The following is an 18,366-nucleotide window of genomic DNA, read 5'->3' on the forward strand; positions in this document are numbered from 1 at the left end:
ATTTTGTCTTTAATGGGCTCCTGTATTACTCAGTTGTGGGATGGCCAGATTTTTTTTTTTTTTCCCAGACCAGGTTTGCTTCAATCACTATTATTTACCTATAAGATACAGGGTCAACTTTCATGAGATCATTAAAGCTAAGGAGGGGGACTTCTCTGGTGGTCCAGTGGCTAAGACTCCATGCTCCCAATGCAGGGGGCCCAGGTTTGACCCCTCGTCAGGAAAATTGATCCCACATGCCACAACCTAAGATCCTCAGTGACATAACCAAGACCCTGCATAGCCAAAATAAATAACTATTAAAAAAAAAAGTTAAAGAGGGTAACTAGGGGACTGGAAGGGCCCTTCCTCTTACTTACTCTGTCTTTCCCAGAGATTCCCCACTCGGCCGTTGAGATTTGGGGTTAGCGAATTACATTTCAGAAGGAAACAAATGTCTACAGTGTTTTTTAAAGACAGACAACAGTGTCTGTACCTTCAGCTTTGCCTGAAGGAGCCAGCTTGATGGGGCAGGAGAAGCACAATCTTTGGAATTTGAATTAAGGCTTCCTGAAACATTGGCAAGCTCTGAGACTTTATGAGCCTCAGTTTCCCTATCTGTAAAATGGAAACAATATCTATTTTGCAGTTAGCATTAAAAGATATAATTGAATAAAACAACTTAGCAAGGACTTCTCTTTTTCTCGAAAGTTAGTTCCTGTCCCTCTAAAGTCAGGTTTAGCAATTCGGTGAGAAATCTATTAAAATTTCTAAGGCCCAAGTTAATGAGCTGGTAATTGTATGTCTTTCTTTGGGTCCCTTAACAATAAAAGATGAAGACAAGCAACTTAATAGGACCTATTCTTCCCTGGATATTTTTGGAGCAGAAGCTGAACAGTTGTACTCGGAGCCTGCAAAAAAATTAGAAGTGGAGGAGGCAATCACTGGGTCAGGTCTATTTCTCAAGGGAAAAAAATACCACTTCCATCATCCCAGTCACAGCTCTAGATTCTTAGAGCTAGTTGGGAAATGGCTTGGGCTAGACCTAGCCAGAGGCTCTGATGGACACTGACTATTGCTTTTAATGAAAGAAAATAAATTTGGATGATCCGAAGATGGCCCCCAACTCAGAAGCAACTTAGGAGAAAACTGCACAAATGTATATTATAAAAACACTATCGGCTGGCAAGGAAGGCATTGAGTATGACTCTACAGATGACAGATGGGATCAGATTCTCAACAGATGGAATGAAATTCAAAGGTACTGACCCCTCCCTCGGTAGGGGAACGGGCAGTCTTCCAGGCTTACATTGCTGTTTCCTTTTGCTTCTACAAAATTAAGTAACAATATAATGCTTTTAAAATGTGTACATGGTAAATGCATCTCTTCTAGGCAGAATTCCCTTGCCTTGAATGGATAATAGATGTGACAAGGTACTGGCTCCCTTGGTCCCTGGGTGAGAAGACTGGGCTTCCTGACCCTGCGGGTGGTCCTCTGTGATGAGGAGCTCCCCGACATGCCAGTCAAAACTGATCATTTTCTATGTGCATCATGCCATGAAAAAGGTTGGGATGCTCTGCTCGGAGGGTTTCTTCCCCCCTAAACCTGGTTCATTTATCCTTGTTTCCCATCTTACTGCATCTGGTTAGGTAGGTCCAGAGAGGGTTCTGGGTATCTATATTTTTTGGAAGCTCCTAAGGGGATTCTCATCTGATTTGGGAACTCTGCTCTAAGGGTCAAGAAGTTCTGGCGTTTTAATAAGACAAAAAAATAGCAGGGGCTGATGTTGGCGACTCAAGTTCTGAGCAAGGTGTGGATTTAATGTCTGCTTTCTTCAAAGTACACAGGGAGGTTCTCCATGAGACGGGACTGGAGAAGAGCTTGGTTGCATCTCTTCACTTTTGGTTGAAAGCCTTGGGCCCTTTGAACCCTGCTTCCTTCTTTTAAAGTCTTAACTCTTATTCTTCTAAAACACACTTGGGGACTTCCCTGGTGGTTCAGTGGTTAAGAATCCACCTGCCAATGCAGGGGGCATGGGTTTGATCTCTGGTCCAGGAAGATTCCACATGCTGCAACTACTGAAGGCTTCACACCCTAGGGTCCATGCTCTGCAACAAGAGAAGCCACCACAATGAGAAGCCCATGCACTGTAGCTAGAGAGAGTAGCCCCTGCTCGCCCCAACTAGAGAAAGCTCACATGCAGCAACAAAGACCCAGTGCAGCCATAATTAATTAATTAAAAAAATAAAGTAAAATACACCTGGTAAAAGGCTTAAGGAGATCGGTTGATAAAACGCTCAAACTGCCTTGGGAAGCATCCTGGACCCCAGGGCCATGGAGTGTCCTAATTTGGCACAACAAACAGTAAAGTAACCTCTAAAGTTTCTTAGGGGGTGAACTATCAGAGGCACACGCCAGTCTGAATTCAGGTTAAACAATAACAGAAGCAATAATAACACATTAAAACAAAAGTCTCAGCTGTACAAATGGCTCTGTTTTCTGAAGGATCTTGCTATACCCGCAGCGAACTCTGTCATCTTGTGAACTGGAGTGACTGACATCACCTCTCTGCTTCTTTTCTCCATTCATGCCAACAGGTTAAAAAGCAACATGCAAACTGACGTCCACAGCCCCACTCATGGCAGCCACTTTCCAAAGACACTTGGTTTCTGCTGAGCAACCACACCAGCAACACATCTGCAGATCTCAATGCCAGCATCAAAACAGGGAGAAGGGAACATTTATTAAATGCTAACTACGTGCCGGGACTGGGCATGTTAATGCCGCGCCTTTCACATCATCTCACTGCATTTCATCTCATCTCTCCATCCATCCACTCATTTGAATGGAAGAAGAGATTCAAAACGGTCAGTCAGTGGTGCTGATGAAGCCCAGTGGCTGTCATCACCTGCGAGGCCTCCCTAAGTGCATACCCACTGATACAACAATGTCACTTTCAGAAAATATTCTACAGAAATATTAAAACTATACCAAAAAAATATAGCATGAGGATGTTGCTACAGTACTGTAATAGCGAAAGAATGAAAACACTCTACATGTCCATCAAACAGAGTATGGCATAATTGCACACTGGCACATTATACAATTGTTACAAAGCCTGTCAGAGAGATGTGTGCTGCCCCAGAAAGGCAGAAAGCTTATATCATTATTGAGAAAATGAATGTTGCAAAGTTACATCCTATGAGCTCAATTTTATAAAACAGTGTTAGGTATGTGTTATGTTTAAGTATGAACACCACAAATACCAGCTTCAACAACATCTAACTGTGTGATTAGGACACAGGACATTTGCTTTTCTGATGTTACACATTTATGTCATGTTGGGCTTTTTTTTTGGTTGCACCCTGCAACTTGTGGGATTTTAGTTCCCCAACCAGGGATCGAACCTGTGCCCCCTGCACTGGAAGCACGGAATCTTAACTGGACTGTCAAGGAAATCCTGGACTTTTTGTTTTAAACAAGGATCATGAATTATTTTGTGAACAGATAAACAATAAAAGTAGACATTGTTTAAAGGCCCAGTTCAGATTTCATTACTCCTATAAAGTCCCCCTTGACCACTTCTGTTTATGGGGCTGCCCCCTTCTTGATTCACGCAGTGATGCAGAGCAGAGGAATTTTTGGGGAGTGAATCCCACATGGTAAGAAGGTCTTTCTCCTGCTGCCTGAGGCTAGGTTGTCATTTAGCCTATGCTGTCAGCCTTTATCCTCCCAACCAGATCACGGGCTTCTTAAAGGTGAGGGTGTCCTACTTTTCATTGATTGTGTTAACACCCAAGGTCTCACACTGCGTCTTCACAGAGGATATGTTCTCGAAGATCATGGGAATGGCAGACTTCTCTGCATCCTTGCTGGGACCAAGTCTTCCTGGCTAAGGTGATGGGATAGCCACTCCCACACACAAAGGGAGCCACTCCAATATCATCGAAGCCTCCCACTGGATGGGATACCCATTGCTTTTCCAGTGCCATCCACCTGGATTAATGAACAGGACATAATCCAACTTGCAAAGGGGAGGGCAGGGGGGAAGGAAAGGTAGTTGCCCAGGAGATGACTCAACACTGTCCTGTACGATCAGGAGGGCCTTTGTAATGACAGTATGGTCAACGTGTTGTTCTCCTCCTGGGACCACTGGAGGCATTTGTGTTGTCACCCAGGCTTCGGAGGAAGCAGGTTAAAAGAAGCTCCACTGTAGAATGTTCTTTTTCCCAGGGCTTTCCTTCTCATCTACTGTTCTGGCCACTTTCAGAGGCCTCCACAAGCTTCTGTCTCTAATGGAACTGGCCTCATGGAGACCCTGTGATGCAGCAGCTCTGGGGAACACTTACCCTGACCCTCTCCTTGCAGACTTCCTGCCCCAGCTTTGGTGGCTGTCATCAGGGAGCACTTTGGTGGCAGGGGCTTTGCCCCACACCAGCGAGGGCAACCAGTTCTTATTCTCTCAGAGGCACCCAGCACTGGTAAATTGGAGCCTATCACCAAACAGCTGCATTATATTCTCAGAAAGAAACAGATGGACGGAGGGAAAGGGAAAAAATGACAATAACAACACAAAAAATTGAACTGCACCATGCACCCCAGCGGGAGGCAGCTGTGTTAAATCTGGCTATTGGAGATAAGTGAAAATTCTGACCACCCTCAACCGCCAAGATATAGACGGACGTGAAAGTATTTTTAATTTGAGGGAGCAGAGTTATTCGAAAGAAGCACTTTGTACTGAAGGGTATAGCTATGTATGACAATATTTGCTCATTTCATCTCTTTGTTCCCTATCTGGGGGCCCGTTGTACTCAGCAAAAAGCATTTAATCTCTCACCCTTGACAGTTATTGGAAAAGTTAGACACATCTCTGTTCCCATCTCTCTCCCTTAAGAGACAATCCAGCAGATATTTACATTGGTGAGACTGATGAACTGGCTGCCAAGGATTTCTTAGTTCAGGAAAACTTTAACCCAGGGGCCTGAAGGCTGAGCTCCAAAGAGTCCTCCAGTTAACCAACTCAAAGGGAAAGCTCTAAATAAAATCCTGCCTAAGACTTCCTGTACCCTCCTATCTCCAATTATACGAGGGCTGCTTGCTTCTCAGACAATCTCACATTCTCCTTCACTGATACCCAAGTTTAAAACACTGTGAGTTCCTTTAATTTCTCCATTAGGATTCAGTTCAGTTCAGTTCAGTCGCTCAGTCGTGTCCGACTCTTTGCGACCCCATGAATCACAGCACGCCAGGCCTCCCTGTCCATCACCGACTCCCGGAGTTCACTCAAACTCATGTCCACAGAGTCGGTGATGCCATCCAGCTTATTGTGCTCTTTATCACTGGTAAAATGGAGACTTCTTTTACATCTTCCAAAAGGAAAGAGACATTTCTATTTAAAAATAAGAAGATCAAGTTCAAACGGTGGTGGAGACTGGTGAGATTATGGCCTTTGTAGCCCCAGTGCCTAGCACAGAGTTTGGCACACAGTAAGCACTTAATAAATGCAAATGAGGGACTTCCCTGATGGTCCAGTGGTTAGGACTCTGCACTCCCAATGCAGGGGGCTTGGATTTGATCTCCGGTTGGGCGAAACTAAGATTCCTGCATGCCATGGACAAGGCAAAAAAAAAAAAAAAAAAATCTAATCAAATCAAACTAAAAACGACTGCAATGAATCAAGAAGAAAGAGGGTTGGACTTGAGCCAACACAAAAGCCTCTGAGTCAGAGCTCCCTAAGCCTGACTTTTGGAGATTGTCTAGGCTCAACCAATCCTGGAGGCTGGGTGTCGAGATTTGCTCCCTCATCCCAAACGGCCAGCTCAGCTTGGCAGGTGTAGACTCACTGCCTGTGTCCTCTGAGCGCGTGCTATGACTTATCGTCTCCAGTTCCTCCTTCCTGGGCTGGGATCTTCACCTTGAAATCTTGGCAGAGCATCAAAGGGATGGACATCTTGGCAGAGGAAAGAACCCACGTGTCAACCACATAACAAGTACAACCTGCTCAGATATTGGCTTCACTTCGTCTTTGCTGCTTGGGTGGTGCGGAAGTGACTTGATCCAAAGACTTTTATGATTCTAATGGGCTCAGGGCCTTGGCGGGGCTGCGTGGAGACGCATGGAGGTGCCCTCTGTGCCTGAGAAGTCACACTGATTTTTTAACAATGCAGCGCTGCCCTGCAAAGTCCTGCTACATGTAGGAGAGCAAAAAACTTGAGATTGAGAGGCTCTTGGGAGCTGCAGCTCAGGCCCCTGATGTGGCTGGGAAACAGTGGCAAATGATAATAAAGACAGTGCCGGGCTGGGCTCTCAGCGGGTTCTGAGTCTTGAGTTCTGTTAAAACTCTGGTTAGTGGGGGCTCTTATGCCACCAGACAGAGGGCACCCCGTGGAAAATTTCCAGCTCCGGTCACCTTAATGAGAGAGGCATTCTTGCCTCTCATGTGGTTTGGAGGTTTCCAGGGATAAATGGAAAAAGAAAAGAAAATACTTCAACCCCCTGCTTAGTCCTGGGTGGCAGTGTGTGTGTGTGTGTATGTGCGTGAGAGAGAGACACACACATGGGAGCTGAGTGGTGACCTAGATAACCCTGGTCTGAATGGATAAACCTCAAAAATCTCAGAACAGATTGAGTCCACCAGCATTTCAGCCTTCTCTGCAGAAAATGTGTTTCCTATTTATGATGCTGACACAGTCAACTTATAAAGATGGATTGGAAGAAAAAGCTCATAAAGCTGTAGACCTCAGATTAAAAAAAAATATATATATATGGAACTGATGAACAACTGTTAGCTTAATGGCTACAAATGATAGCACTCATTCTGAGATTGTCACTGCTAGAAGGAAAAAAAATAAAGCCCATGGCTTTCACTCATTCATTCAACAACTGTTCTGTGGGCAGTTGCTATGCGCTGGTGCTATCCTATCTGCTGGGGTACAGTGATAAAGAAGACAGCCCTTGTTTTTGTGGAGCTAGCATCATCTGGAAACCACAGACCAAAACTCTTGCTCCAGTGGGTAGGGAGTGGGGTGCCCAGGAAGCCCACAGAGTAGAAGTCACGTTTGATGGAACTCTAAACGCGAATGAATATTAGTGTTTAGAAGATTTCCAACTGAGAGACGCGGAGGTGGTGAGGGTCAGAAAGGGGAGAAGGCAGAGGTCCATACTAAGGGATTGAGCTTTTAAGCAGAAAATGACAAGGTTTGATTTCATTTAGAAGGAAACTCTTGTGGTGGGGAGAAGGATGCTAATTATTTACAGTGTACAGAGGAGAAATTTGTTTGGAAATGGTTTGACTTCTAAACCAGTTGTTTCCCTCATTCTCAGTTCAGTTTAGTTGCTCAGTCGTGTCCGACTCTGCAACCCCATGGACTGTAGCATGCCAGGCTTCCCTGTCCATCACCAACTCCCGGAGCTTGCTCAAACTCATGTCTATTGAGTCGGTGATGACATCCAACCACCTCATCCCTGTCGTCCCCTTCTCCTCCTGCCTTCAATCTTTCCCAGCGTCAGGGTCTATTCCAATCAGTCGGTTCTTTGTATCAGGTGGCCAAAGTATTGGAGTTTTCAGCTTCAGGATCAGTCCTTCCAATGAATATTCAGGACTGATTTCCTTTAGGATGGACTCGTTGGATCTCCTTGCAGTCCAAGGGACTCTCAAGAGTCTTCTCCAACACCACAGTTCAAAAGCATCAATTCTTCGGCGATCAGCTTTCCTTATAGTCCCACTCTCACATCCACACATGACTACTGGAAAGACCATAGCTTTGACTAGACAGACCTTTGTCAGCAAAGTAATGTCTCTGCTTTTAAATATGCTGTCTAGGTTGGTCATAGCTTTTCTTCCAAGGAGAAAGCATCTTTTAATTTCATGGCTGCAGTCACCATCTGCAGTGATTTTGGAGCCCAAGAAAATGAAGTCTGTCACTGTTTCCACTGTTTCCCCATCTATTTGCCAGAAGTGATGGGACCGAATGCCATTATCTCAGTTTTCTGAATGTTGAGTTTTAAGCCAACTTTCACTTTCATCAAGAGGAGGCTCTTTAGTTCTTCTTCGCTTTCTGCCATAAGGGTGGTGTCATCTGCATATCTGAGGTTATTGATATTTCTCCTGGCAGTTTTGATTCCAGCTTGTGCTTCATCCAGCGTGGCATTTCACATGATGCATTCTGCATAGAAGTTAAATAAGTACGGTGATAATATACAGCCTTGACGTACTCCTTTCCCGATTTGGAACCAGTCTGTTGTTCCATGTCCAGTTGTAACTGTTGCTTCCTGACCTGCACACAGATTTCTCAGGAGGCAGGTAAGGTGATCTGGTATCTCCATCTCTTGAAGAATTTTCCACAGTTTGTTGTGATCCACACAGTCAAAAGCTTTGGTATAGTAAATAAAGAAGAAATAGATGTTTTTCTGGAACTCTCTTGCTTTCTTGATGATCCATTGGATGTTGGCAATTTAATCTCTGGTTCCTCTGCCTTTTCTAAAACCAGCTTGGTACATGTACTGTTGAAGCCTCACTTGGAGAATTTTGAGCATTACTTTGCTAGCATGTGAGATGAATGAAATTGTGCAGTAGTTTGAGCATTCTTCGGCATTGCCTTTCTTTGGGATTGGAATGAAAACTGACCTTTTCCAGTCCTGTGGCCACTGCTGAGTTTTCCAAATTTGCTGGCATAGTGAGTGCATCATTTTCACAGCATCACCTTTTAGGATTTGAAATAGCTCAACTGGAATTCCATCACCTCTGCTAGCTTTATTCATAGTGATGCTTCCTAAGGCCAACTTGACTTCACATCCCAGGATGTCTGGCTCTAAGTGAGTGATCCCACCACTGTGGTTATCTGGGTCATGAAGATCTTTTTTGTATAGTTCTTTTGTGTATTCATGCCACCTCTTCTTAATATCTTTTGCTTCTGTTAGGTCCATGCCATTTCTGTCTTTCACTGCGTCCACCTTTGCATGAAATGTTCCCTTGGTATCTCTATCCCTCATTCTCAGTCCCTGGGTAATGACACACAACCCAAACAGCCTTGGAATCTCACTCTCTCCCTTCTGGTTGGTTCATACAGCAATCTGGATTCTGGAAGTTGAATGATGGTGAGTTTGGGTCACAAGGGAATCCCACGGAACACACTTTTCCTATGGTTTTATTGCAATTCCCAATTATGTTCTTTCCTTTGTGGTCTAACTGCTAGAAAGAGTGAGAAAAAATTCTACATGTAATGTAGGCTGGTGATCGTGTGGGAAGCAGTGCTTGATAGAATGTGCAGGGTCGAGCCTACTGGGGCCCCTTTCTTCCACATCCATTAAGTAACCCTATGGCGTGCTGTGATTCATGGGGTCGCGGAGAGTCGGACACGACTGAGCGACTGAACTGAACTGAACTGAACTGAAGATTCCAGGACAGGCAGGGGTGGCTCTGGGTGTGAGAGCAAAATCCAGACCGCCAATGAATGAATGAACGAGCGAAATCCAAACCTCCAATGAATGAAATCCAATTCATCTCCAGTGACCTTTACTTTCAGGGCAGGATTTTCCAGCCTTGGCATACTGGCGTGTGAGGGGTGGGATTCTCTGGTGGCTCAGAGGTAAAGAATCTTGTTGCCTGCAGTGCAGGAGACTCAGGTTCGATCCTTGGGTTGGGAGGATCCCCTGGAGAAGGAAATGGCAACCTATTCCAGTATTCTTGCCTGGAAAATTCCATGGACAGAGAAGTCTGGTGGGCTACAGACCATGGGGTCAGAAAAGAGTCGGACACAACTTAGCGACTGAACAACAACTCTTGTTGTGGGGGCTGTCCTGTTCATTCTAGAATGTGGTTAGTGGTTGGTAGCACTCCCAAGTTGTCACAACCAAAAATGTCTCCAGACATTGTAAGCATCCTTGTGGGGTAAGGATGCTTTCAGTTTAGAGCCACTGCTCTTGGAGACAGTTTTCCATTCTTATTTGATTTCTCAGCAGCACTAAGCATAACCATTCGCTCTCTTCTCTTGGAAACTTGCATTCCTTGGTGCTCTCTTCTTGCTTTCCGTCTAATTCTCTGCCCAGCTCTTTGCAGATTCCAGGGGCCTCGCCATCCTCTCCCTGATCTCCAAACACTACTGTCCTAATGTGATACTAGGACCTGGACTCCCTTCCCACTAAAACTTTATGCTTGTTCACTCTCGTTCATCATTGGGACTCTAAATTCTTCTATTTCCAAAACACTCCCCAGTTTGTCTCCAGCCCAGATCTCTTATCCGAGCTCCAGACTCATGTCTGTTTGTTCGAGATGTCTCACTGGCATCACAATATCCATCGTCTTTCTCCCAAACCCATTCCTTCTCTCACCCCCATCTATCTGTTGTCCACGCAGTAAACCTTAAGGTCAGCCTGCCTCTTCCTCTTCTCTTATCTTCACACCCAGTTTATCACCAATCCCTGTCAATTCTATCTTCAATAGATACCTCAGAACCCTCTGTTCCCAGCCCTCCAGCTCAAGTTACCATATAACCTAAATAACCAACAAAGTAGATAATTCTGATGACTTCAGTGGTTTCCTGACTTCCACTCTGCTACTGGACAGTCCATTCTCCACCCAGAGCAAACTTTTAAAAGCATAAATCAGAGCATAAATGATGCCCCAGCTATAATTTCTTCAGAGGCATTCTACTGAAGACGAATAAAATCTAAGCACCTTAACGTGGCCTCATCCTCTTTCCCAACCTCCCTTCCTGCCATTCTTCCTTCTGGTGCTGCTGCCACACTGGTCTCTTCTGCTTCCTCACAGGTGTCACAGTGGGACGCCCATGCATGCTGTCACCTCCACCTGGAGCACTGACCCCAGCTCTTTTCTTCCTGCAGGTTATGTCTTCCCAAGCATCTTTCCTGATCGTATCATCTTATGTTCAGTTTCCGTATCATGGTAACTCTCCCTGCAAACTTCCTTAACTCCACATGTTTATTATGGAATTAGTTCTTTATGGTCTGGCTCCCGTGCTAGACTGGAAGTGTTGTAAGGGAAGAGATCCTCTGTGTCTCTTCTGCTCATTGCCATGTCCCCATCTAAATACTGTCTGTGGGGGGTACTCTTTCTGCCCCCTTCTGACATCTATGTCAGAAGCTTTCTCTATCTCCTTTATACTTTAATAAAACTTTATTACAAAAAACAAACAAACAAACAAACAAAAATAAATAAATACTGTCTGTGACACGCAGTGAGTACTCAGTACATATTTACTGCATGAATGACTATTCCTCTCTCATTTCCTTGGTCAAACTGTATCTTGAAAAGGATACTTTATGGCCTGGGAAAATGAATGACAGTGAAGCATGAAAAAAATGTTCCTCAAATATCTGTGTCAATGAGGAAAAGCTTTCCAGTGGTGGTTCTTGGAGCACAAAGCACAGGGAGATGAGTCAGGCACTGGCTGACTAGAAATGAGTCTTGTTGATTTTGTCATTAGTATTCTGTATCTGTGCTAAGTCTTTCCACTGAATCAGGGGATTCCCGATGCCAGGCAGGACCACACTGAAGCCATCTAAGAGGAAGAGCTGAGATCAGTTCAGAGTGTTCTGCCAATACTGCGTTTCTAGAAGCTACCAAAGGGACCAGGATGTTCAGGTTAGACAACAGCCCCCAGGCTCAAGAAGCCACAGAAGCGACAAGGCAGCAGCTTCACCCAATGCACTGCATGATGCCTTCCCCATCACTGAAGCCCCGTAAGTACTGGTGGCCTTGAGATGAAAACACAGAAAAGGAAGACAAGGGGAGGCCAAATTTCTCTTCTTGAGCAGGTCCACAGTTATGCAGAGAGCATTTTGCTTTGTTTTTCTGAAAATTCATGAGTGTGGTTGGCTGCAGAGTATAATGTAAATGGATGACGTTCAAAGGCTCAGCCTTTGAGTCCCACCAAGAGTCATTCCCATCAGCCTCTCCCAAGATTTGAAGGGACAGCAGCTGCAGAGCACATGCCTGCAATTAAGCAGCTAAGCATTCGCTAAGACTGGGTTAGACTCTGACATCCAAATGAATCCCAAAAGGTAGAGGCAAAAAAATTCTGAACCACACTCAGAGCCCAGCGTGTGTCACGGTGGAATTCATTCTTACCGGGTTTATTTATTACATCTTAAATCAGCCTTAATGAAGCCGAGGAGAGAGTTTCAAGGTCCATGTGTTACAGCTCAAGGACGAGAAGAGGGCCATGAGTCCAAACATGCTGCGATTGGCTGCATGTTGCTAAACAACAAAAATAGCCCAGCATCTGTTGTTGCAGGGCTGAGACGTTATTTACAAGGGGGTCACCCAAGTTCCATCAGCAGCCATTAATAAAATACTAACAGGCCGTAAGTGGGGACTTATACTAACAGGATAAAAGTTTGCACTGAGGCAAACAGTGGATTCTGGTAGGTGGAAATCATACAGGAAGATGTTCTCTTAAATTTATTCTCAGTCAAGATTAAAAAAAGGAAAGGGCTTTATGAAGGTCCGTTCAGTTTTGAGACAAAGTTTCTGTGCAGAGACAAGCTGCCCAAGTTGCAATATTCACTCAGGGAGGACTCATTGAGTCTTTTCTTTGTGTTAGACCCCAACGATGTAAATAAAACACAGCCCCTGCAGAGGGGGGAGACAGGCTGGCCCCAGGCCTGGCCAAACAGGAAGCCAGAGGTGGCCTCTGTGTTTTATAGGCCAGTTATCAGTTGGGTGGTTCAGCCTGCGAGTTATTTTGCTGCCCAGAATAATGGCAGAGCTGGGGAGATGGGAGACTACACTGAGGCTGAGGGCAGCTGGGGTTGATGATGGGCCCCCCGAAGCAGGAACTCCACTCTGAGACTTGCAGGAAAGGATTCAGTAAGCTGTGACAGCAAACTGACTCAACGCAAAGACAGATGGATGTGCCCTGGGTCAGGGTGGACTTAATAAAAGCTTGCTGAAAGAGTAACTCTCCTCCACATGACACCCCGTCTATTGCTCACCTCGGATTCTTTGTAGTAACGTTCTGGAATTTCATCACAGGCAATATCGATAAAGCAAACTTCTCTCTCCAGATCTTTGGCTTCGCTGTCAAAAATCTGAAAGAGCAGAGCAACAAATCAAAGGTGAGTGACGGTAGGTGAGACCCTCAAGGTGCCCGCAAGTTGGCCCAATGGTGCGTGAGGCAGAGTAACTCCCCACAGAGCATCTTCACATGGCTCAGTGCCCCTGGTGAGAGCTTTCCGCTGCCTCAGAATGTACAAGAATCATGAGAAGCTTTTATTCATCGCTTACATTTTGTCACATCAGAGGCAGGTGTGGCATCAATCACCGCTTGGTGAGGGGAAGAAGATAAAACAAGCTGTTTTTAGAAGTTCAAGAGTGAAGAAATAAATCTCTTCCAAAAAGGAAGTCTGCTGACTTTTGGCAGTTAATCTAAACAGGGAGAGGGAAGAGGCTAAAAAGGTTCTGGGTAGATAGGAGACAAAAAGCAGTAATACAGCCTGAGATTTAGAAAAGAAAAATAAGGTTTTTTTTTCATTAAAGTGTTTACATATATTTAATTTTGGAAATAACATACACTCATTGCAGAAAATACAGATAAACGAAAAGAAGAAAATAAAGACTGTCCACAATCCCATTACCCAGTGTATTATTCTTGATCATTTAAAAGCATGATTTCTTTGGTACACATAGGAGTATGAAGGTGGCGCTTGAAAAAGCATTGAGATGCCTTCTTGTCAATCTAGGTTTGGTTCTACTGGCCCAGAATGCCCAACACTTGCAAAGAAATATGTAAGAGAGCCACGAATATAGATATACACTCTGGTGGGAAGAGTAAGTTCCTCTACTTTTCCCAAGTGTCATTTTTTTCTGACCTTACAGGGATATCTTCTCATCACTTCTGAAGGATAGTAAAAAGATTAAGTTTGCAAATCACTTCATCCTTGGAGAAAGTCTTAACTGTATCCCTATCTCACTGTTTAGCTAATTTCTACAAGGGAATCATCTGCTAACACTAATTAAATCTGACTCTCCAGAAGAGAACGAAATATTTTGGAAAAAGAGGGTGGTTGATGCCTAAGAACATTGTCTTGACACAAATTTGGAGCCTATTAATAACATGTTCTCCCCCAGGATAGCATCTGGAGGGCTCTTTACAAGTTGAAACTGCTAGTCCTTTCCAAATGCTTTCTGAATAATATTTGTGCTGGTAATTATCTGCCCAGGCTGCTGTTTGCTCTGTCACCAATTTCCTTCTATAATGGTTAGATACTGGACTCTTCAGATCTGTTCAAGGAGACTGACTCCCCGGTCTGAACTGAGGAGGTCACTGCATTTTCCTTAAGGGCACAGAAGACTAGTTCCTGGATCAGCTCTGATTCCGACCACGGCCAGGTGAAGTCAAGTGCTTGGAGACACTCCCAAAGTGCTTGGGAGGGATAGGTAGATTGCTTTGAAATGAAATGGAGAAAAGGAGGGAAAATAAGTTTAAGTGGAGAAATGAAACACGAAATGACACACTGGGTCTCAGGGTGTTTGTGTGTTTCACCCTCTCTCTTTTCGCTTGAGTCTCTTTTAAGTGTGTGCGAGAGAAGTCATGTGCCTCATTAAGAAAACAAGAATGGAACACCCCAGAGGCAAATGAGCTGCTAGAGAGTAAATTACAAGAGAAGTTAGAGAGCTTTGACATTTATTGGTGGCAAAATTTATGGGACTGAAAGAAGGGGAAATGAACAGGGGTTAAGGGAGTTATTGACAGATTAGGTGGCTTTTCCTAATTTAATTCACATAGTTTTGGATCACCCATTATCACATTATTACATTATTGGCCTTCTGCTCCAAATTCACCCTTTAGTCTCTGCTCTAACAGACCAGACCCTGTAAGCACTTCTTCTTGACAATGAGTATGCCACTAAGCCATGTATTAGAGGAACCCTGCAGGAAGAAGGGGGCTTCTCTTCCTGGTGTGAATCTTATTCCTGGGATACAATCTGTTGCGGGGAGAGGGGAATGAAGTGCTGCTCTGTCCCAGTTCCATGTCCAGAGTGCACAGCTGCTTGGTGACTTTGGAGTCCTGGCCTTCATTGTGGCCCTTCTGATGTAGGCACCCCTCTGCTCCAGCCACACATTGCCAATGGTGCCCTGACTCTATATTCTTGCCCACCAGTCTCATCTCACTTGTACCCAGAGGGAACTTTTCTGCCACCCAGCAACTGTGGACCACCTCTGGTCCAGGAAACCCAGCAAACTTCTCTGCCATCCAGTGGGCTATGATCACAGTCTCTGCAAGGAGGTCAGGCTCCAGCCATGGAGGTGGGCCCCTTATGAGTTTCTTCTTCCTAGTGTCCATTTCCTCAGCCTTAGGTACAAACTTTGGATGGTTATGATGTGTCAATGTATGTCTAGCTTTATTAAAAAATGTACCATTTATGTGAGTGATGTTGATAATGGGGGAGGTTACACATGTGCTCTTTACATCTTTATAATTACGCTTATCAAAGTTTCAGTTCAGTTCAGTTCAGTCACTATGCGACTCTGAGTGACCCCATGGACTACAGCACACCAGGCCTCCCTGTCCATCACTGACTCCTAGAGTTTACTCAAACTCATGTCCATCGCGTCAGTGATGCCATCCAACCATCTCATCCTCTGTCATCCCCTTCTCCGACTTCAATCTTTCCCAGCATGAGGGTCTTTTCCAATCAGTCAGTTCTTCCCACCAAAATACTGGAGTTTCGGCTTTAGCATCAGTCCTTTCAATGAATATTCAGGATTGATTTCCTTTAGGATTGACTGGTTTGATCGCCTTGCAGCCCAAGGGACTCTCAAGAGTCTTCCTCAATACCACAGTTCAGAAGCATCAATTCTTCGGCACTCAGCTTTCTTTATGGTCCAACTCTCACATCCATACATGACTACTGGAAAAACCATAGCTTTGACTAGACAGACCTTTGTTGGCAAAGTAATGTCTCTGCTTTTTAATATGCTGTCTAGGTTGGTCATAACTTTTCTTCCAAGGAGAAAGCATCTTTTAATTTCATGGCTGCAGTCACCATCTGCAGTGATTTTGAAGACCAAAAAGATAAAGTCTGACATTGTTTCCACTGCTTTCCTATCTATTTGCCATGAAGTGATGAGACTGGATGCCATGATCTTAGCTTTCTGAATGTTGAGTTTTAAGCCAACTTTTTCACTCTCCTCTTTCACTTTCATCAAGAGGCTCTTTAGTTCTTCTTCGCTTTCTGCCATAAGGGTGATGTCATCTGCATGTCTGAGGTTATTGATATTTCTCCCGGCAATCTTGATTCCAGCTTGTGCTTCATCCAGCCCAGCGTTTTTCATGATGTGTTAAATATAAGTTAAAGAAGCAGGGTGACAATATACAGCCTTGTACTCCTTTCCCAATTTGGAACAGACTGGTTCCAAATTGGGATCTAACTGTTGCTTCCTGTCCTGCATACAGGTTTCTCAGGAGAGAGGTAATGTGGTCTGGTAGTCCCATCTCTTGAAGAATTTTCCACAGTTTGTTGTGATCCACACTGTCAAAGGCTTTGGCATAGTCAATAAAGCAGAAGTAGATGTTTTTCTGGAACTCTCTTGCTTTTTTGATGATCCAACAGATGTTAGCAATTTTATCTCTGGTTCCTCTGCCTTTTCTAAAACCAGCTTGAACAACTGGAAGTTCTTGGTTCACATACTGTTGAAGCCTCACTTGGAGAATTTTGAGCATTACTTTGCTAGCATGTGAAATGAGTGCAATTGTGCAGTAGTTGGAGCATTCTTCGGCATTGCCTTTCTTTGGGATTGGAATGAAAACTGACCTTTTCCAGTCCTGTGGCCGCTGCTGAGTTTTCCAAATTTGCTGGCATATTGAGTGCATCACTTTAACAGCATCATCTTTTAGGATCTGAAATAGCTCAACTGGAATTCCATCACCTCTGCTAGCTTTGTGTGTAGTGGTGCTTTCTAAGGCCCACTTGACTTCACATTCCAGGATGTCTGGCTCTAGACGAGTGATCACACCAATGTGATTATCTGGGTTGTGAAGATCTTTTTTGTACAGTTCTTCTGTGCATTCTTGCCACCTCTTCTTAATCTATTCTGCTTCTGTTAGGTCCGTACCATGTCTGTCCTTTATTGTGGCCATCTTTGCATGAAATGTTCCCTTGGTATCTCTAATTTTCTTGAAGAGACCTCTAGTCTTTCCCATTCTATTGTTTTCCTCTATTTCTTTGCATTGATCCCTGAGGAAGGCTTTCTTATCTCTCCGTGCTATTCTTTGGAACTCTGCATTCAAATGGGTATATCTTTCCTTTTCTCCTTTGTCTTTCGCTTCTCTCCTTTTCACAGCTATTTTTAAGGCCTCCTCAGACAACCATTTTGCCTTTTTGCATTTCTTTTTCTTGGGGATGGTCTTGATCCCTGCCACCTGTACGTTGTCACAAACCTCAGTCCATATTTCTGCAGGCACTCTGCCTATCAGATCTAATCCCTTGAATCTATTTCTCACTTCCACTGTACAGTCGTAAGGGATTTGATTTAGGTCATACCTAAATGGTCTAGTGGTTTTCTACTTTCTTCAATTTAAACCTGAATTTGGCAATAAGGAATTCATGATCTGAGCCACAGTCAGCTCCCCGTTTTGTTTTTGCTGACTGTAATGAGCTTCTCCATCTTTGGATGCAAAGAATATAATCAATCTGATTTTGGTATTGACCATCTGGTGATGTCCATGTGTAGAGTCTTCTCTTGTGTTGCTATGACCAGTGCTATGGCCATGCTAAGTAAATCTTTAATCAAATTATCTGTTGATGGATGGGGCTGTGTTCCCTCCCTGTTATTGACCTGGGGCCAAACTATGGTGGAGGTAATGAAGATAATTACAACCTCCTTCAAAAGGTCCCATGCACGCACCACTACCTTCAGTGCCCCCAACCCTGCTGCAGGCCACCACCGACCCAGACCTCTGCCAGAGACTTCCGGATACTCACGGGCAAGTCTGGGTCAGTCTTTTGCGGGGTCGCTGCTCCTTTCTCCTGAGTCCTGGTGTTCACAAGTTTCTGTTTGTGCCCTCTAAGAGTCTGTTTCTCCAGTCCTGTGTAAATCTGGTGCCTCTATGGTGGGGTTAATGACGACTTCCTCCAAGAGGGCTTATGCCATACCCAGGTCTGCTGCACCCAGAGCCCCTGCCCCTGCGACCGTCCACTGCTGACCCATCCTCCACAGGAGACGCTCACACACAGTCTGTCTCAGTCCCTGTGGGGTCTTGGGGTCCTGGTGCATACAAGGTTTGTTTGAGCCCTCTGAGCGTCTCTGGCGGATATGGCGTTTGATTCTAAATGTGATTTCATCCTTCCTACCATCTTGCTGGGGCTTCTCCTTTGCCCTTGGACGTGTCCTCAAAAGTCATTCCAGCACTGCGCAGCTGCCG

General features: G+C 44.6%; 1 protein-coding gene across 1 annotated transcript in view; it reads right to left on the minus strand.

Moving 5' to 3' along the window:
- Positions 1–18,366, minus strand: part of PITPNC1 (phosphatidylinositol transfer protein cytoplasmic 1) — a 267,578-nt gene that overhangs the window by 32,121 nt on the left and 217,091 nt on the right. The window contains exon 6 of the mRNA XM_055408242.2: positions 12,935–13,030. Coding sequence (XP_055264217.1) covers positions 12,935–13,030 — 96 coding nt within the window. The remainder of the gene's footprint in view (positions 1–12,934; positions 13,031–18,366) is intronic.

The sequence above is a fragment of the Moschus berezovskii genome, chromosome 20 (assembly GCF_049115385.1).
Source record: "Moschus berezovskii isolate FMDL1 chromosome 20, NW_MosBer_1.0, whole genome shotgun sequence".
Classification (NCBI taxonomy): Eukaryota; Metazoa; Chordata; class Mammalia; order Artiodactyla; family Moschidae; genus Moschus; species Moschus berezovskii.